This window comes from Ascaphus truei, chromosome 4, assembly GCF_040206685.1.
Source record: "Ascaphus truei isolate aAscTru1 chromosome 4, aAscTru1.hap1, whole genome shotgun sequence".
NCBI classification, from domain to species: Eukaryota; Metazoa; Chordata; class Amphibia; order Anura; family Ascaphidae; genus Ascaphus; species Ascaphus truei.
Genome location: NC_134486.1, coordinates 237,792,987 through 237,814,668, shown reverse-complemented (window position 1 = coordinate 237,814,668; position 21,682 = coordinate 237,792,987). Strand labels below are relative to the sequence as shown.

Below are 21,682 nucleotides of genomic sequence, written 5' to 3'. Positions count from 1 at the left end.
GCAGAATCTTGTTGGTGTGTGTCTGTGGGGGTGTGTTTTGTTGGTGTAGAGGGGGAGATGCAGTATGTGTGTCTTCAGTGTGTGTTTCGTGGGAGGTGGAGGGGTGCAGAGTGTTTTGTGTGTGTCTGCAGTGTGTAGGTTTTCAGGGGGCTGCAGTGGGTGTAGAGGGTGTAGAGGGGGGGGGGGCTGTTGGTGTGTGTTTTGTGGATGTAGAGGTGGCAGAGTTTGTTTTGTTGATTTGTGTGTTTGTCTCTGCAGTGTGTGTTTTGTAGGTGCAGAGGGGGGCTGCAGTGTGTGTTTTGTGGGTGGAAGAGGGGTGCAGAGTGTTTTGTGTGTGTGTGTGTGTGTGTGTCTGCCGTGTGTGGGTTTACATGGGTGCTGCAGTGGGTGTAGAGGGGGCTGCTGGTGTGTGTTTTATGGATGTAGAGGGGGCAGCAGTTTGTTTTGTTGGTGTGTGTGTCTGCAGTGTGTTTTGTGGGTGTAGAGGGGGGCTGCAGTGTGTGTGTGTGTGTGTATGTGTGTGTGTGTGTGTGTGTGTGTGTGTGTGTGTCAGTGGGTGTTGATGGTGGAGGAGAGCTGCAGAGTGTGTTTTGGTGTGTGTGTCTGTGTGTCTGTGTTTGTGGGTGTAGAGGGGGCTGCTGTGTGTGTTTTGTGAGTGCAGAGGGTGAAGGAGGGCTGCAGTGTGTTTTGGGAGTGTAGAGGAGGGGGGCTGCACAGTGTGTAGGGGGGGGGTTGCAGAGTGTGTGTGTATATAGAGGGGGATGTGTGTATGTACAATTTCCTTTTAATAAACTTGCAGTAAAAGCATAAGAATGTAGACAATCATGCTGATAAAAATCAATATGACTACAAAAATGTATTTTTTTTAATGAAAAATAAAAATAAAATAAAAAAACAAGCCTACATTTAACTAATAATAGTAATAATCTCCTCAGAACAGGGCATTACTGGCCAATAATGCCCTGGCTGAGTTAAAGACCCTCGGCTTCACCTCAGGCCTTCAACTCTTCCAGCCAGGGCATTATTGGCCAGTAATGCCCCGTTCTTCAGGGATTAGTACTTAAGTATTGATAAAAAGGAATTCGCTGTTCTATCTTATCTTGCACTTGTTGCATTGAGATCACAGCACCCTGTTAGGTAGTAGATAGGTGTATGAATCTTAAAATACCTACTGTGTTCAATGCAGAGACAAGTGGTTTAAATTCTGTGCTGTTAAAGGGTTCAATCATATTAATTGTAGTAAACGGTGAAAGAGTATTGGGGAGCTGTAGTTTGGAAGAGCTCCTCCAATTACGAAGGGCATTTGCAATAAATACATGTTTTTAACCTGATTGTTTCTGTATTTGTGGGAACTGAAAGAAGCATAGCTATTGGATTCCTTCTGCAAGCATTTTCTTCAGTTCTACCCTATGGGCATCTGACAGAGTGGAGTACCAATATGTTAGTGCTCTAAGCGATGCTGCAGATCAGTACAATTGAAAATTAGGACAGGTTGTTCTTTGGGGGAACATAAAATTCTGTACTTAATACAAGGTTTTTTATTGTTCCAAATATATCTCATATGCTTCCTAAGTTTTTCAAAAAACAATTGGAGCAGAAAAGAAAAGTAAGGTGAATAAATAAACACATTTAGGAAGTACAGTAATATTGACTGTGGTCATTCTGCCACACCAAAGCAACAGAATTTATTTCCATGAATCGAACAACACACCAAGGTCAGTGAGTGCTTTACTACAGTTCAGTTCATATAATAGCTGTAATTAGCTGGGATTAGCACCTCAAGGTAAGTAATATGATCAACTTCTGACTGAAATGAAATTCCTTATGGCAAATTCTAGGGAGGTGAATCCAGCCACATCAACTTAGACTTTATATGATTTATCTTATAGCCTGCTTATTCACCATATATTAAAAGTGTTACAGTAAGTCAAGCTCTTGGAGATACATTTTAGGATCTCTTAAAAAGCAGACAATGTCATTTGCATAGAGTGCAATCTTGAGCAAGGTGGCCTGATTGGAGGCTCCAACAATTTTGGGATTACTCCTAATGATCTATGATAACGGTTCGATAGAATAAACAAAACAAAAGAGGTGAGAAGGGGCAACCATGCCTTGTTCCCTTATGTTAATGTGAAATATGAGGTCTTGTTTACATTTATTAAGAGCACAGATTTGGGCTTATTATAAAGAGCCTAAATCATTGAACAGAATTTCGAGTCAAACCCACAATTTCCTAAAATGGCTCATAAATATTCATTTTCGACATGGTCGAATGTTTTTTCAGCAGCCAATAATAAAAGAAAAGGTCTGTCTGCATCCTGTGATAGGTACATCATGTTAATTAGTCATCTGATATTTATTTATAAAATATTTTACCAGGAAGTAATACATTGAGAGTTACCTCTCGTTTTCAAGTATGTCCCTGCCTCCCACTTATAAAACCTGACTGATTTTTAGGCTCTAGTCGGCACATTAGGTTTTTAAAGAGATTGGCCAAAATGTTTGCGAACATTTTGATATTCGAATTTAAGAGTGCAATTGGTCAACATGTACTATCCTTTCCCTCCTTTGGTAATAATGTAATATTTACGTCCATCATTGATCTTGGCAGTGAGTGCCCCTTCCATACCTCATTAAACACCCTGCATATGTCCAAGGATAGAAATTTTCAAAATTTGCTTGTTTACCCACCTGGGCCTCCAGCTTTACGATTTTTAAGATATGCACTTGCACTAGCAATTTCGGTGTTGGAAATGGGGTTCTCCAGAAGGTCTTTCTCTGCAATCGAGACCCTAGGTATTATGAAATCTATTAATGATTTAAAGGTTGGTGGGATTCCAGAGTGCTCAAATTGGGTTGTACTGTACAGAGTTTGGAATAGTATGTGACAAAACCATCAGATGTCTTCATTTTGGTGATGGGATTTTTAGTTCTTGTTTTTTAAATCACCAGGCTAATAGAAAAGAGGCTTTACTTCCATGCTCGTAATATCTTTGTTTTGTTAAGAGTAGGGATGCCTATGTGCATGCCAGGCTTCAGCGGCAGCCATCTTGAAGCCTCGCTTTAATCAGGGGGAACAGGGAGGCGAATAAGGAGGTGACCTGGAGGACTGCAGGGTCGTAATTCAGAAAATGGTGGGTGATACTCACTGAGGGCGCTCTCAGAAGGTTGTCTGGGATAAAATGGGGTATTAGATAGTTGTCTGGGGGGTTGAATGTATCAGTTTATTTATTTCCCGGCGGAACTCCGTTTCAAGATGTCTGCTTTGCTCTACACCGTGGCCTCGTCCCACACTATCTGTAAATTAAGGGGTTCTGACCTCTGTGTCATGCTGAGAAAGGAGAGGTGGATTGCAACCCCTAACTCTTCAGGCAGTACGGGACGTGCCTGATGAGCATCCAGCAGAGTTTTTGCCCCAGGGCCACAGAGCCCTTGGCAGATGGTCAAGGCACACCAGGGATTCTGTGGCACCCTGGTTGAGAAACACGGAACTATAGTGCACTCAGGGTTTTCATTGAATATGACCATTGAAATTTATTTATTTGATAGGTGCGTTTAATACACACTGCTTGAGAAGATTTTCAATGTACCGTAGCTGAACTTTTCTCCACAACTGGGAAGATTACAACAACATTCTGATTACCAATTATTAGGCTTGTGTTTGATGACCCGATTCTATATGGTGTTAATATGACTTCCTCAAACTGGAGAAGAGATCAACTCAGTTCAAATTAAAGGGAATAGAATATTATCTAGCATGGGGAAAAAAAGCTTCTCAGCATGTTTGAATAGACGCCGAGTCTGTCAGCATATCTAAGTTCTGTATGGGTCCTGTCCAAACCAGATTCTGCCATAATGCTGATGCTGAGCAAAATTTTAAAAATGTATCCTTCATTATCAATGTATCAAGCTATTTCTATTATAGAAGTGTGGCACAGACATGATAATGGGATTATCAAATTTTGTGTCACTGTGTATCGCATATTCACCTTTTACTAGCTTTAAGTTTGAGGTGGAGAAAATTGGACTTTCACTTAGCGTCAAATGAAAGAACCACTTTCATACATTTAATGCACACACAAGCAGAACATGGTGCAGTGCTTACTCTATGTAGGTGCTTATACATTAAGCTGTTGAGTACTTTGCAATACATCCTCGTTCCCATTAGCACAAATAGGGTTAAAGTGTTTTACCTTTTGGAATCTTGTATGTGACCTCACCAGGTTTTCTTAAATTGCGCAGAATATGATCACTATGAATGTTGATCCCCATGCCAAGAAAAAATATCAGAACACCTACAAACAGAGAAAGAGCAAACAATAAGGGTCTGTGGCCTGGACACATCAAGTTGCAGAAAGCAAAAAATGTGATGATATCGCCCAAAAGCATCATTTTTGTAGTGCAATACATCACAGTTGCATCACCAAACAAAATGCCTTTTTATTGGATCCGTTAAAAATATCGGATCTGGGGCCTAATAGCCCATTTTGGGGTATATTCTGCTATACATCACATTCTGATGTTTATCGAAATAGGATTAACGGCAGAAATACCGTAGTTTTGTTATCACCTAGTCAAGACCGTCATTAGCCCTATCTTGTCTATGTGTATAATGGCCAATATATACAAGATAAGCTCTCAACCTGAAATAGATCAAATATACCTTAAAATACATTAACTACAGTAAATATTGACCCCTTAATAGTCCACGGGTCAACTTGTAATGGTTTTACTAGTAATGGTTTTCCATGCCTAGCTGACCAAAAAGGGCTAAAAAGGGCAAAAAAAGGGGTTAATATAAACATTATACACTGCTTACCCCCTTTGGCCACCTTAGTGGTAACCAAGGGGTTAACTGCAACCAATGAGGAGTCAGCCATAGAAGCATATAATTAAGGCGATAGTATGTCCAAGTTTCTCAAGGTTGTGACTTAGGCATTTGAAATGGGGACACAAGGGGAGGTGGCACAACCTTTCCACTCCTTTTAACCAGTGCAAAAATACTTAGGGGTTTATGGCCCAGATCCAGAAAGCCCCATTAAGTCAGGGCTCATAGCGTCATGTCATCAAAACCAGTAACGGGAGTTATATTCCCCGAGGTTAACGCCAACCCCCAAAGCTAATTATATGCAAAAACAACGACCTCAGATACCTGGGATAAACAGTATGCTAATAGTATATGTAAAGTATATTTTAATGACTCCTATTAGCATATATCCCAGCTATCTCAGGTGTGCTCCTTTCTGTGCACAAGTGTGTCTCTCTCTCCCCATTGCAAAGCAAGTACCTGTTACAGCTGAAACCAGCATTTAAGGCTACGGCGCTGCTGTCAGCACCTGCACGCGCGTCCGGCGGCGCGTGCATGGTTGAAAGCCGCGATCTGCGATCTGTGCTGGAGCTGCAGGGGGAAAGATGGGGGTGGGGAGTGGAGTTGCCGCGGCCATGACATCACACGGCTGGTTCGCCCTCATTGGCTGAGCCACCGCCGTGACGTAGCCAGCGCTCCGTCGCCTAAAGCAAAGACAAAATTCTTGTCTTTGCTAAAATGTGGTCGCGCATCGGGCATTGTGCCAGGGCGCGCAGGCAGCTACTGGGGCCGGCCCCATAGAGGGCCGTACCTTCCGTGCACGCCGTCGCAGCTGCAGACACTAGGGACTCAGCCTAAGTCTGCGTTAGCGAGCTTTGAAGATACTCGCCAGCACTTAATGATGCATTAATTAACTTAAGTTAACGCATCGCTAATTCAATAATAGAACTTTGTGGATCTGGGCCTATGTATCAACATAGAGAAAAGCGTGTTTCGGTGCACTGCTCCGGCATATATGAATACAGCTTCTTATAACTGAGGCAGTACTGTATGTTAGACGTATGCCACTTCAGATGCAAACAATTTTTTGGGGGAAATTAAAGGCAAAAAGACTGGTGCAGAGACGCTGAATGTGATACATTGTGCAGAGATTGTAATGAGATGTAACTCCTCCCAAACTCCTCCTACTGACACTCCCCAAGGTGCCAGCTGGGGCAAACGGGAATTTGGCAGGGCGCGGTGCACTGTGTGTGCGTGGGGCCTCTAATCTCCTCTAGAGACGGCATCTCCTCCTCGCGTGGTAGCAGGAGAAGATGCCGGCACTGAAAGAAGCCCGCACTCTTCCCCGGCAATCACAGTTTAAATATTGTGGTGGTTTATATAAAGCAGCAGTTCAAGCAATATCCTACGGGTGTGTTTTTTTTTTTTTAAATAAATCAGTTCTGTACTTTGAGAAAATACTTGTAGCATTTAAAATTAAAAAAAAAAAGAATGTTTTAAAGACATTTTTAATGTTTCTAATGTAGGAAGCATTTCCAATGTGACACCCCCTTCCCCTTCTGATAGGCTCTGGCTCTGAGCTCCGCCCTCTCTCTAGTAGTGCACCAATTGTATCTAGTAACAGCCCAGTCAATCTTATTCCAGGACTACATTGCCCAAAATGCTGTGCAAGAACTGAATTAAATAGCCCGGAGCAAAGCGATCGATTACAGGAGAACGGATCGATCTGCAGCTTAGCTAATCACTTGTTAGTGTGCAGATTGTATTGATGCACATATTTAAAGGGGAATTTTTTTTTAAACGGCAGCTTGAACTGCAGGTTTAAACTGTGATTATGGAAATTGGAGCGGGGGAGAGCGCAGGACCTCTAAACGCACCGCCATCATGTCAGCCCTGTCTTAATTATTACTGTACATCAGTGTTTTCTCACAAAAATTAATACAACTATGTATGCAAAAGTATAATAAACTTTTAAAACCTATGATATCTCCCTTGTAAGCACACATTCATGGAGAGGGCGTACAGGAGCCACCAACAGAAATCTTGGGGCTTAGGACAAATGACAGGAACAGTGCCACCACCACCCTCCCCCCATACACCCCCCCCCCAGTGCACTGGGGGTCCCTGAGGAGGTGAAAGGTATGCGTGGGGGGGGGGGATATGGGCAGGAGGAGGGAGAAGGAGACATGGGCCTTGTGGGGTGTGGTGGGGGGGGGGGTGGAGAGGAGATATGGGCCTGGGGGTGGGGAAGGAGATATGGGCTTGTGGTGTGGGGGGAGGAGATATGTACCTGGGGGTGGGTGAGGGGAGCAGGTATGGGCCTTTGGTGATGGTTATGGACTTGGGGTAGGGAATCATGAACCTGCAAGGGGGGGGGGGGGGCGGGGGGAGTATTATGGACCTGAGGGGGAAGGAGAAGGAAGTGTGGACCTGGGGGAGGGAGGAGAAGGAAGTATAGACCTGGGGGTATAGTTAAGGGCCTATGGGGCAGGGAGGGCCAAAACATAGAGGGGGGGGGGGTGAGTATACCTTCCTACTACCTTGGAGGATTGAGGGGGCTCACAAAGGTGTCTGTCAGAGGGGTCTCCATTCCACCGGCCTCCAGCATGATTCCTCTGACATGCACTTCCGCAGGTCCCTTCTGCTCTGACAGCAACCTTTAGGAATACCCTTCAGCCAGCCCCCCTTGTGCTAAAAGGTACCTCCAGAGTCTCCAGGTCCCTTCTGTGGATCTGGCAGGCACAACATGTTAGGGTTGCCGGTAGGAGGCTTGGACTCCTTGACTATATATATATATCTATATATATATATAGATATATATATATATATATTGTGACAAACGGCTTACTCTGGGGCTCCGCCGTCTGTCCGGGACTGTTAGAACACGGTCTTTTAGGGTAGGTTAAATGACAAGGCGTAACGTGCTGTTCCTTTAAACAGGCTATTGCCTGGTTTATTCAGTCCCAGGCACTGAGACTGCCACACGGAATTCAAAATAATACATATGCAAACAAAAACCCTGCTCGTCTGAGCAATAACTTAACTAATTTTTTCCCTGACTGGGGTTGGACTGGCTTATCCAGTTCCAACAACAAAAATAAGGAACTTTGCAGTTTTAGACAAAAGGAACAGAATGATTTAACCTGTTTGGTGAGAGGTGTTTCCTCTCTCTGCTTCCAGCAGCCTTTCTGCCTCCAGGCAGGTGACAGAAATCAGGCAGCAGACAAACTCTGGTCTGGATCCCTCACCCCTCAGTTCCAGCACTTGCCAAACTGTGGGATGGAGTGCATGCATTCTGAGGCTGCACTTTCCAGCCTAAACAGGATAGAAACTGTTCAGTATCCTGGGAGCCCTATATACGGAATTTTTCACCATACCCTGGTTTCTGTCACAATATATATATATATATATATATATATATATATATATATATATATAAATGTAGCCATGTATAAAAATGGTATACAGTTCTCTCTCATGCTGGCAGTAAACCTGGTAGGTATGCAGGATTGCCAGCATCAATCATGGAGGTTTGCCCTCACACCCTGGTGAGGTGTCATATGTATACCAGGGGAGTGGTAACATACTCTGTGTCCAATGTTAGTGACACAAGAGGTGTGGCTATTCCCTAAGTTATATAAGACACAGCACTGCCAAAGTTAGTGTGTGTCAACTAGGTGGTTAAGCTGTATGGTTCAGTTTTGGAGGTCTGCAGCAAGCAAGGCTGTCAGCCATATTTAATAGGATCTGCACTGTGATCAGGGACCTGACACAGGTGGTGATCTCCCTGCGGGGAGAGGTGACCCAACTCCATTAGGAGGACATGACCTTCTGAAGGGATGAGCAGAATGGCAATGAGCGGCTAAGTACAACCGCTGTGAGGGGCAGTCTGTCTAACCATGCGAATAAAGATGCCCAAGTTCACCAAAACCCTCATGTGTGAGTGTGGAGTTACTCAGCAGAGGAAGGCAACAAGAAGGAGTTCCTCATCAGATCCATCTCCCTGCAGACGCAGAGATCCTGATGAGGTGGAGGCGCTGCACTGGATATAGGTAGGACTCAAAGCACATTACCTCAACGGCTGTCTTGCTGATATCCCCACTAACATCATGCGGGAGACTCAGGAGTCCTGTAGCCAGCAGGTGCTCCACAACACACATCCATGTAATGGGGACTGGTTAGACCACAGGGGCCAATGTGAGATTGGGTGGGTCCAGAAAAAACGTTACAATTGTAGGCGCTGCTGAGAGACCTATCAACAGGACAGGCTTTTGCTAGGCACACTAGGAAATAGGGAGAGTGTATGCTGCCAGTCAGTGCTGTGGATGGAGATGGAGCTTAGGGGTAGTCAGGGGCCTAATGGATTTGTCAGCTCACAGGATCCTGAGTGGGACTAAGTGGTTCTGGAGACGGGGCTATAGCTGTCCTAGTCACCTCGAGGCAGCTAGTTGGTAGGATGCCTAAAGGAATAGCCTGTTAACTTGGTCTGGAATTCTGGAGAGGGTCTGCGCTAGACTGGCCAACAGTAGGTTGACGCCCTAGTACTGCATGGGAGAAGCCAGAGTACTCTAGCTAGTAACCAGGACACTTACCACAGAGCACAGACTGGAGGAAGGTGGACACAGCATACACGGAGAGAGTGAGCCTAGCCTGAGGAGGTGGGACATGAGTCAGACTTACATTGGGTACACGTAGGTGGTGCATCGTGGCATTCTTTATTGCATCGGAAAGGCAGCTGCCCCGCAGAGAGGAGTTCCATGTGCGATATGAATAATTACAAAGTGAATGGCCGAGTGAACCAAGATGGCGGCTCCCGCTTCCCTGGGAGACCGCGTGGGCCGAGTGCAGAAAATTCTGCAAATGCAAAAGTTGCAAGGAGTTGGCCGGGATTGGCGCCAAGCAAAGAACCCCACCCTGCTGGGGGGTATGGCGCGAAAGCTGTGGCCGCGCCCTCATGGACTGTGACGGGCTCAGAGCCAGTGCTGGGGCACCCAGTGAATCTGTGGGATCCTCCCCTAATATCTACCAGGGGGAGTGGCTTCTAGTTGTGCCAAATGAGAGTGGAGCTAGCGGAGGGAGGAGTTATCAAACCAACCCCTGCACTTCAGTTACAAGGAGCTGGTGAACAGGAAAGACCACTACAAAAAGTGTCTCCTGTAATCAGCATGGCCAGCAAAGCCGAGGAGGAGATGTACATCTCTGCGCACCCCTACTCAGCCCCAGGAGGCTTCCTGGTGCTCACGGCGGGTGGCAAGGAAATAATTAAGTGCTTATGCATGCAGTGCTGGCTGCCGGGTGGTGTGGTCAGCACAACGGCCAGGTGCCCCCAATGTGGCATCCACTACCTATGGGCCGTGCAGTCCTTCGTGCCCCGGACAAACCGTGGAGGCGGGAGCGGACACAGCCATGCTGACGGCTGAAGCCCCGTGCGCGGTCCGGAAAGAACCTGTCGATCCCAGAGTATGGGGATCGCTTCTAATGATCAAGACGGAGCCTGAAGAGTAAGGGGCCTATAAGCGAGGTGAAAGCCAAGAACCTCACCATCAGTCCCCGATGGGAGTGCCACTCCCTGAGTCGGAGTTCGGCTCCTCGGACGAGGAACAAGCGGCCCCGACGACGGTGGTGATGCGCCTACCGGCGGACCACTACAGCGGTGCTGTGAACGAAGCAGGCCTTACCTGTGTTGCAGCGGAGCGGAGTCTGGAGGTTCCGAGGTCGCCCGTGCGGAGGCAGCCAGAGCGGCAGAGTCCCACGGCCGTGGTGACTGGCGGAGCAGACGAAAGAGAAGATCCCATCCCGAGCCGAAGGAGCGGTGAGGCATACTCTTACCCTCCACAGGCGCCGGTTGTGGCAACGGCGGAGAAAGGCCTAGCCCAGGCCCGAGCGGAGCGGAGAGCAGGACCTTCACTTCCGGCGGCGGATGTCATTGTGGAGGAAGAGGTTCCGGTGGGGAGCCCAACCCAAGATGGCGGCGGTGAGTCCCGTGAGATTGATGACGTCACATCCGGTGGACACAGCGGAGCCGGGTGGAAGATGGGCGCGTCCTTGCGACCAACGAGCTGTTCCAGGTCGCCTGGGTCCGGGAAGAGCTGGAAGGCCTTGCGGAAGCCTGGGAACAAGGAAACGGGTGAACCGGAAGGCCAGTCCAATGGCACCGGGCAAGGTAGCGACAAGTTGCGGGTCGTAGACCCGCGTCGCCTGATGGCGTTTCCCTATGCCCAACCCCCGGCCCTAGTTAAGACACCTGCCCCTGTCACCTCCTCATCTGGGTCCCGGTCTAGCCAAGAGTTGTCTGGGGAGTCCCGAGCCACTTCTGAAGAACGGACTGGGGAAAACCTGGACTGGGGTGATTGTTTCACATCTGATGATGGGTCGGGAGGGTATACGAGGAAAGTATCATCATGTTATAGCGAAGGTACTGATACCGTGAGTGTCCACAGCAGGCCTAAGAGGTTGGGGTCCAATTCCAGATCCACTGGTACCTCGGGTATATCTTCTGGGGGAGAGCTCGAGGACAGTGAGGGTCCAGTGGCGGAGTCAGCGAGCTGCAGGGAGAGAGAGAGGTGGTGGGCGCCCTTGTTTGAGGGGTACGAGGCCTGGCTGGACCGCACACAATTTATTTTGAGGAGAGAAGGGGTGGTAGACTACTGGTGGGGAGTAGGGGAGTTCACGGAGGAGGAACGGTTGGAGGAGCTTAGGCTGAGGTGGCATGACATACACTCAGGGGTAGTGGACCCCAAGGGGACAGCCATTTTTAGGGATCCCGTGGATCCGGATGAGCCATTGTCGTGTGTACTGCCAGACAGGGCAGGTAACAAGAGGTTAATTAGGACCAGCAGGGCTGAGAGGGCCATAGTTACAAAATACAAGAAGTCCCATGGGTTGGAGTACCCGTATGTACCATAGCCCCTAATGCAAGAAATCGAGGATGGAAGAAATGCCTGGTTGAGGGAAACCATTGAGGACTATATTATGACTAAATCTGGGGGGTACGCTGGGATCAAAACCGAGGAGAGGATTACTCAGTTAATGAGGGTGTGGAGCGTTGAGCGCAACGTCTTTATGCATCGGGTAGAGTATAGGCCAGAAAATGGGCTACCCGGAGAACACAGCGTAACTGTCAAAGACATTACTGGTAGGGAGGTGCAGAAGCCTGACCCTAGGCACTACTATTAGGTAGAGGAGGGGGGTTCTCCACAGGAGCAGTGCGGTCTGCTGGTCAGCAGGCACTGTATGTGATTATGTTATTATGCAAGAACTGTATAATGTATTTTTATATTTATACTGTTGTATATGTTTTGCAGTGCTGCCTGGAGGAAGGTTCGGCAAAGTTAGGTCCCAGCCGGGATGTTGGGGTTCACCAGGGGGAGAATGTAGCCATGTATAAAAATAGTATACAGTTATCTCTCATGCTGGCAGTAAACCTGGTAGGTATGCAGGATTGCCCGCATCAATCATGGTGGTTTGCCCTCACACCCTGGTGAGGTGTCATATGTACACCAGGGGAGTGGTAACATACTCTGTGTCCACTGTTAGTGACACAAGAGGTGTGGCTATTCCCTAAGTTATATAAGACACAGCACTGTCCAAAGTTAGTGTGTGTCAACTAGTTGGTTAAGTTGTATGGTTCAGTTCTGGAGGTCTGCAGCAAGGAAGGCTGTCAGACATATTTAATAGGATCTGCACTGTGATCAGGGACTTGACACAGGTGGTGATCTCCCTGCGGGGAGAGGTGACCCAACTCCATTAGGAGGACATGACCTTCTGAAGGGATGAGCAGAATGGCAATGAGCGGCTAAGTAAAACCGCTGTGAGGAGCAGTCTGTCTAACCATGCAAATAAAGATGCCCAAGTTCACCAAAACCCTCATATGTGAGTGTGGAGTTACTCAGCAGAGGAAGGCACCAAGGAGGAGTTCCTCATCAGACTCATCTCCCTGCGGACTCAGAGATCCTGATGAGGTGGAGGCGCTGCACTGGATATAGGTAGGACTCAAAGCACATTACCCCAATGCCTGTCTTGCTGATATCCCCACTAACATCATGCGGGAGACTCAGGAGTCCTGTAGCCAGCAGGTGCACCACAACACACATCCATGTAATGGGGACTGGTTAGACCACAGGGGCCAATGTGAGATTGGGTGGGTCCGACTGGTCCAGAAAAACCGTTACATATATATATCCTTAGCATTTTTATGACCAGGTAGAACTGCAACACTTTGCATTGTAACTAAACCACTCTAATAAAATAGTTACATAGTTAGAGTAGATGAGGTTGAAAACAGACATAGGCCCATCAAGTTAAACCTACATTAAATTTAGATGACTGATACTCATCCTATAGTTATATTTACAGTATATAATATGTAACTTGTCTTTACGTTTCTTTTTTTTATCTTGATCACATATATTTTATTTGTATTGGGAAATCCAGGCTTCAGTAGTATTCGGTTTTAGAAAAAATAGTAACACAAAATTGGCCACCACTGTAAATTTTTAACAACTTCATAAATAAACCCTATTCACAGCAACTTTGGAAGTACAACGGCATTCTTTCAGCAGTTAGGTATCAGTGATAAAGCTAATCAAATAAAAGACATATATAAAATCAATTTAAACATGTTAAATATAGGCAAGCTAAGAAATGACATTTGGGTGTGGGAAGGACCACCTATGAGCCTTTTCCTTTATTTATTTGGGAGAATATGTTAAGTGGTTGTGCTTACACATTATTGTAACTCCAACATATGATGCTAATTGGGACTGCACCGTTAATCCTATCAAGGAAAAAGCAAAGGATATCCTCACATCAGTTTTGTTTGTTTGCAAAAATGACTTTGTTTAAGACTTCATAAACAGACCCTGGAGTGTCCCATTCTCACTAAATAATCATCACTGTAACCAAGCATGCAATGTTTTCAGAGCCCCAAATCCTTTCACAGACATTGCGACGATCAAGATGCAAAATCGTAAAGTACCTGAGGCAAATCGACTGTCCATATACCATTCCTGCGGGTATGCAGCAACATAAACCATGCAGTGCCCTTGCAGGAAGCCATTGAAGGTACAGAATAGCACAGCCATAATCACTATGGGTAGAGGTGAAGGTCTTCCTCTCGTGAAAGTAGAATAGATAAACGTCCTAAAGAAAATTAGAGACTCGATTAGCAAAAAAATTGCATGGAACCTGCACCTGACTAACTCTAAATAGCATTTGGTTGAGCTATGCAATATTTCTTTATGTATGTATGTATGTATATCTTTATTTATATACTACCGCTGTGTACTTTACAAAAGAGACAAAAAAACAGTATAGGGAATTAATAATACAATAAATGCAACAAAGACAATGGGAAAGTAAATGCCTGCCCGAGAGAGTTTACAATCCAAGTGGAATGGTGGAAGATTTCCAGAGACAGCAGGTGAGGGAATAAGTGCAGTAGATGGCAGTGCTTGGCCACAATGGTTGCTAGGAGCGACTATGGGTGTGGGACAGTAGCCATGAGTCAAGGCTATTCAAATGCTTAATTTAGGTGAGTTTTAAGGTTTGTCTTAAAGCTGGGAAGAGAGGGTGCTTGGCGTATACTGAGTTCCACAGATAAGGGGCACTGAGGGGAAAGGGTTTAAGGCGAGAGAGAACAGTAGAGGTGAAAGGGGTGGAGAGGAAATAATTATGGGTAGAGCAAAGGGAACAAGCAGGGGCATAACGAGAGATCAGAGATTATATGTAGGAAGGAGCAGATTAGTGGAGCACCTTGAAGGTAAGGAGGAGAACTTTGTAGGTGTTGCTAAATTTGATGGGAATCCAGGAGAGAGATTTAAGGAGAAGATGAGCAGAGTCTTTTGGGAATTTTGGATTAATTGCAGGGGAGAAAGTTGTGAGGCAGGGAGGCCTGTTAGCAGTATGTTACAATAATACAGACGGGAGAGTATAAGGACATGCACTAAAGTTTTAGCAGTAGATTGACAGAGGAAAGGTCGGATCTTGGCAATATTACGAAGGAAGAAGCAACAAATTATATCCTTGCCGTGAGTGTGATGGGAGAAGGAAAAGGAAGAGTCAAATATTACTCCTTGGCAACGTGCTTTGGCGACAGGATATATGGTAGTACCGTTTACTGTGATGGAGATGGGGGATAATAGGCCAGGTTTAGGGTGACTTATGAGGAGTTAAATTTAGACATTAAGTTTAAGGCAGTGGAGCACCATCAATGAGGGTATAGCCAGGGGGCAATCTGAGACTTGGGACTGGATTGCAGGAGTGAGGGTAGGGGTAGATACATATATTTCAAATCATCTGCATATATATGATATCTGAAGCCAAAAGAGTTGAGTCACCAAGTGACAGTGTGTAGAGAAAGAACAGGAGAGGTCCCAGAGCAGAGCCCTGAGTTTCTCCAACAGACAGATCAACAGAAGACGAAGACATGTTAGTAACAGAGACAGAGAATGTGCGATCGAAGATATATAATGAGAACCAGGATAGAGCTTTGTTGTGGATACCAAGAGAATTTAGAATATGAAGGAGAAGAGAGATCAACGGTATCAAAAGCAGCAGCGAGATCGAGTAGTATTAGTAGGGAAACGAGACCTTGCAATTTTGCTTCATGTAGATCATTGATATTTTAGTGATCACAGTCTTTGTTGAGTGAGCTGTATGGAAACTAGTTTATATGAGCCCAAGTTGATCACACGGGTGAACATGAATTGTTCTAGCAATTTGGTGGCAAATAGCAGGAGGGATATAGAGCAGTATTTAGTAAGGCACTGTCAGGGTCGCCACTTGGCTCTCCTCTCATCACGCGTCATGCGTCAGTACCTGTGATGCGTGCAGACCTCTGTCTGTGTGTGCATACTGATGCAATACTCTGCCCGAGGAGGCACGGCCCACCGCATCACCACGGCGCCTACTTTTCCTGGCGATGTGCCCACCCTACACCGTGCTCCTCAAACGAAGACTAACAACATCAGCTGTGTTACACCTGCAACCAATCCAGCACCATTCTATCGGCTGGTAGCTTATGTCTGATGTTATCTTTCTGCTCCCTCCTGATTGGTTCCTCCTCCTTTATTTACCTTCCTGGTTCCTGTGCACATTGCTGAGCATAAACAAGTGTTTATGTGCTGTGCTCGCTGCTTCCTGGACCTTGCCTGTTCCTGTGCCTTGCCTGGCCCGTGTTGTGACCCCTGCTTGTACCTGGACCTGTCTCTTCTGTACCCCGGACTTCGGCTTGTTATTGGACCCCCGCTCTCTCCTCTCCTCAACCACGGCTTACGGATACTGACTACTTTCCTCTCTCCAACCCCGGACCATGGCAAGTACCACAACATACCCGAACTCTCCTACTCTAACCCGGCTACACGACTCTGGCTCCAGACCTGGCTCCGTGGTTGTAGGGCGGCGGTTATATACATCCCCATCTCAGCCCCATGGTCTAGTCCTGTTTGTGGTGAGCACACGTGACAGGCACATAGGGTCTAGGCTGTGTTTGTGAATAGGTGTGACCACTGCATGCTTAAAGGAAGAGGGGAAAGTGCCAGAAGACAGTGGGATGAATTGAAGATGTGGTTGAGAGTGGGGAAGAGAAGATCAGATTAGAAACTTCAAACTATGTAACATAGAAAAGGAGTAAAGAGTGGAATAAGGTGATTTAGGTAGAAGCAGAGAGGAGGGGGAAATGACAGAAGAAATGTCCTTGTGGATAGCATCCACCTTTCCTTTAAAGTAGTCAGCAAAAGCTTGAGGAGTGAAGGAAGGATGGAAGTGGAAGGAGATGGTCGGAGGAGTGAGTCAAATACAGAGAAAAGGCAGCATGGATTGGATTTGTGAGTGTTGATGAGTGAGTTAAAGTAGTGCTGTTTGGCCTTAGAAAGGGCAGAGTGAGATTTCCTCCATAGGCATTTAGATGAGCAAATGCAAGTGTGAAAGGAGTGTTTGTGAATTGAGCCAAGGCAGTGCGTGATAGAGCCGAGAAGGAGCATATAGGTCAACTGAGGAGAGAATAAAGTTGTAAGAGTTGACAAGATTGTCAGTTTCAGTGGAAGGTGAGAGAGAAGACAGGTTAGCGTTTAGGGTAAATGTCAGGACTAGAGAGGTCAATGGAGCAGAGGTCTCGAGAGTAGCGAGTAGAAAAGGTAGGAGGGGGTGAGTGGTGGTGAATGATGTCAGAGAGCAGCAAGGAGGAGATAGAGAAATCAGATATGGAACAGGGTTTAGTAAAGACCAGGTATAAGTAGTGACCATCCTTGTTGGGGCTGGAATTGGTCCATTGGTGGAGATCAAAGGAGGGGGTTACAGAGAGAAGGCATTGAGGTCCAGGGGAATCACATTGGGAACACTTTCTACATCCCCTATCACAGCAAAACTGCTGTCAACCAGGATCTTGCTTCATGTTGCGCTTACCGGAGAGGGCTTCCACACTTCTCCGCTGGCCTTTCTGGATTCCGGGTCGGGAGGCAATTTTGTCGACCAAGGCTTCACCGAGAGGAATAACATCCCCCTTGTTCGCAAGAAATGCCCTGTGGGGTTGGAAGCTATTGATGGCCAACCTCTGCAACCAGCATATATCTCTTTACAGACCGTTCTCTTTTGTCTTCGTACAGGGGAAAACCACATGGAAGAGATCCAGCTGGATGCCATCCACACCCCTTCGGTGGACATGATTCTTGGCCTCCCAGGGCTGCAACTTCACAATCCATGCATCAATTGGTCTGACAAGGAACCTGTCCAGTGGAGACCCTTTTGTTCCAAGAACTGCGCTGTGCCCATCAAAAATATTTGTGGGGTTACTGCTCCCAAAGAACAGAAGGAAAATTGCCAGAGGTCTACGCCGACTTTCATGGCGTTTTTGATAAAGCCAGATCTGAGGTTTTACCACGCATCGTTCTTTCGATTGTCCTATTATCTTGCTTCCTGGCTCTGTACCTCCCAGGGGAACTTCTTACCCACTTTCCTTTCCTGAGACTAAAGCTATGAAGAAGTATATCAATGAAAATGTACAATGAGGCTTTATTCGAAAATCTTCTTCTCCAGCCGGCGCAGGCTACTTCTTTCTGAAGAAAAAGGATGGGCTATGACCATGTATTGATTACAGAGGCCTTAACAAGATCACCATCAAAAACCGTTATCCGTTACCATTGATTTTGGAACTCTTCGATCGCCTCCAAGGAGCCAACATCTTCACTAAATTGTACCTCAGTGGGGCCTACAATTTGGTAAGGATCCGCCAAGATGATGAATGGAAAATGGCTTTCAATACCCATGACGGCCACTATGAATACCTCATCATGCCCTTCGATCTCTGTAATGCCCCTGCTATCTTCCAAGACTTCATTAATGAAATCTTCAGAGATCTGCTCAATCAATTTGTCGTCATCTATCTAGATGATATACCGGTAATGATTTTTTCTAAGTCCTCACAGGAGCATGTAACCATGTCAAACAGGTACTTCTACGCCTACGTGAAAACCATTTGTTTGCCAAGCTGGAAAAGTGTCCGTTCCACCAAACTTCCACAGCTTTCCTAGGATATATCATTTCTAACACAGGTCTCACCATGGATCCTGCTAAGGTAAAAGTGGTTCTGGATTGGCCTCGTCCCACTCCCCTCAAACCCGTGCAGCACTTCCTGGGGTTGGCGAACTACTACAACAGGTTCATTCAAAATTTCTCCTCTGCGGTAGGTCCAATCACAGTTTTAACTAAGAAAGGTGCGGATCCCGCTTCATGGTCACCGGAAGCTACCCAAGCTTTCGATCACCTGAAGACCGCCTTCATTTCTGCACGTATCCTCATCCTCATCCGAAGCTACCGTTCACCTTGGAGATAGCCTGAAACCTCAAGGCAGACTCCACCCCTTTGCCTTTTCTCGAGAAAAAATTTCTCCAGCAGAACAAAATTATGACTCTCTCTCACCAATTTTGTATGTGTATACACACGCATGCCAAAGCATGGCAAAGTAACTTTCTCTGGGCAAGTATCCTCTTCCTTGAAGATAGCCGTTTCACACATTTTATATAAACACATTTTGTTAAAACTAACAACAACAATAAGAAGAGAGAAATGCATTATTTCTAATAAAATGGAAATAAAAAACTTCAATAGGGTTTGTATGTGTACATTTTTTTTTTAAATGAAAAACAAATCAAATATATTTAATCTGGCATGTTTTGTGCCTGAGCGTGCCTCTCTGCATTGCACAACAACCCCAGGCCCAAGTCCAGATTGTAGTCCTGGCCCCTGGAAAGCTGTTGGTGGCCCTGACTGCATTCACAGTGTTGACAGGTGGCGAGAAAAGGTTTATGAACACCAATAATAATTACAGAAATTCCATAGTTTTTCCATGATAACCTTATTGTATCAAAACCAGTCTTTTCTTAAATATACAATAGAGTTTATATAAACCAATTTCATGTCTTTTGAAACAACATGATGTATAAATTAGACAAACAATGAGAAAGCAAGACTCGATATGTGCAAAAGTAAGTGAAACCCTGGTTTTATCAGCTAAATTCAAGGGGATAATTAGAATCAGGTGTTTAAATAATATGAAAAAATGTAAAAGGATCGGCAGTAGACGCAAACTCCAAGGAAAAGGAACTCACCAGATATAATGGAAAAAAATAGAAAACCGACTTTATTGCGTCTTTAAAAAAATGGACAAAAAAGGGGAAAAACACTCCTCCCATTTATTTCACACCAAAAAGGCACGTTCTCAAGGAGTACTGAGAGTGGGCAGACGTTGACCTATTATACCCTCACATCATTTAGCACACATGTTAAAATGGAACAGCTTAATATCGTCAGATAAAATCAGTCAGTAACAAAATCAAGGTTGAAATAAACAAGTGTTGAGTAATGGAAAATATGTAACAATTGTTATAATTTAAATCAATTTGAATCTAATGAATGCAAGAAAAACAAAAAATGATGATGCATTAACATCCATAGATGAGAACCTCAAGTACTTCAAGATCCATATATAGAATGGATCCAAAAGAACAATACATGTTCTATAGAAGAATACCAATGTTCGAATTGTTAAACTTTAAAACTGGAAACAGACAAAACAGTGGATCACAGATGGTCTGCATTGCAACCAGGGAGAAAGACAGATATAGAGTGTGATGATAATATCTACCATGAAAAAAAACAAAGTAACTACAGTAAATAAAATGTTTAAAATGATAACGTACTATAGAGTTACTGGACATATGGGTTTATATGAAGTATTTTAAATCCCACTCAGTACTGAGTCCTTTGGGCATTACTGTACCCAATGTTAAAATCTAAGAAGCCTCTCTTTTGTATAGAGCATTGATTCCACCCCCCCTCGTCTATTTACCATAATTTAACATGCTCAATCGCAATACATTTGACATTATTCAAGGTCCCTGAGGGACACATAGTAAAGTGTTTAGACACAGGATGTGTCAAATCCTTCCTTAAGATTAATCTTCTGTTCCATTATGCGCTGTTTGAATGGCCTTGTTGTTAAACCAACGTAATGTTTATCGCAACCACAGCTTAACACGAATATTATGAAGTCAGTTTTACAAGTGATGAAGGACTGAATTTTTAAGGTTCGAGTCCCATCCATATTACAAAATGTTTTAGTTTTCTTTACATATTTACCCATTTTACAGCTGCAGCAAGGAAACAACCTAGCATAGTGGAACAAAAATCTCTGGAATGTTGTAATGTATCAGATTTCAAAACACCAAGCGATACAATATTGCTGAGTGTTTGGGATTTTCTGAAAACAAATTTTGAATCTACAGCCACTTGATCTTTAAAAAGGGGATCAGTGGAAAGAATGTTCCAATGTTTTTTTTTTAACAGCTGATTTAATGATGTTGGCTTGATTACTAAACTGAGTGATGAAATTAGGATTAGAACCCAGCCCTTTTTTCCTGTATTCATCTTGTACAAGTCTCCTGCCAGACACACTAGAGTGAAAATTAGATGGATTAGAGTCAATCAAATCCTCACGTGATCTAAAATTTGCATCTTGGTACTGTATGCTTCAAATAGAATGTGTTTATCACAGCCCCACAACACAAATGCCTGGAAATGTTCTTTTGAACACTTCTTTCTAAGTCTTCAATGCTCAATGTAGTCACAAAAACTGTCCACGATTAATACCAAAAATAAAGTTCAAGCATGGCAAATTCTCGCATGTAGTAATGGGTTTTCTAAAGACATCAGTATGTATCTTCACGTCAACCCGCACAAAAAGATACAAATGAAGAAAGTGAATGTGATATTGGTGAGTGAACCTTAAATCAAACGGATTGGAATTCAAAAAGTGGATAAAATAATGTAATTCGTCCAACGTAACTTGCCAAATGATAAGAAGGCCATCTATGTAGCATCAGTAAAAAGCTAAAGATGACAGAAGGGATTTCTATCTCCACACACGTAGGTGTGTTACCACCAACCCAGGAATGGGTCGGCATAGGAAGGGGCAAAACAAGTGCCCATGACGGTCCCACACGTTTGGAGATAGAAATTCCCATTCAATGAAAAATAATTATGTGTCAATAAAAACTGTATGCTATCCAATACAAAAATAATATGTGCTGGTGATAAAGTGGATGAAGATTCCAAAAATTACCTAATGACTATGAGGCCAAAGTGATGTGCTATGACTGTGTAAACTGAAGAAACATCTAATGTGACCCAAATATAATTACATTTCCAGTGAAAATCAGTGAATAGTGATAATAGATGTGAAGTGTCTACAACATAAGAGGAAAGTGTAGAAACTAGGGGTTGTAGAAAGTGATCAATGTAAATAGAAAGGTGCTCACCCAAGGACCCGATGCTAGAAACAATTGGTCTGCATGGTGGACTGTCCAAAGATTTGTGTATCTT

The 21,682-nt window shown here is 44.8% G+C and overlaps 1 protein-coding gene across 2 annotated transcripts in view; it reads right to left on the bottom strand.

Annotated features, from left to right (window-relative positions):
• The window catches only part of SRD5A2 (steroid 5 alpha-reductase 2), a 151,789-nt gene that overhangs the window by 48,836 nt on the left and 81,271 nt on the right, over positions 1-21,682 (bottom strand). Inside the window, exons 2-3 of one of the 2 annotated variants that reach the window (XM_075597066.1) lie at positions 13,785-13,948; positions 4,194-4,295 (exon numbers count right to left, since the gene is read on the bottom strand). In XM_075597066.1, coding sequence (XP_075453181.1) covers positions 4,194-4,295; positions 13,785-13,948 — 266 coding nt within the window. The remainder of the gene's footprint in view (positions 1-4,193; positions 4,296-13,784; positions 13,949-21,682) is intronic. The other variant, XM_075597068.1, reaches the window with a different exon arrangement.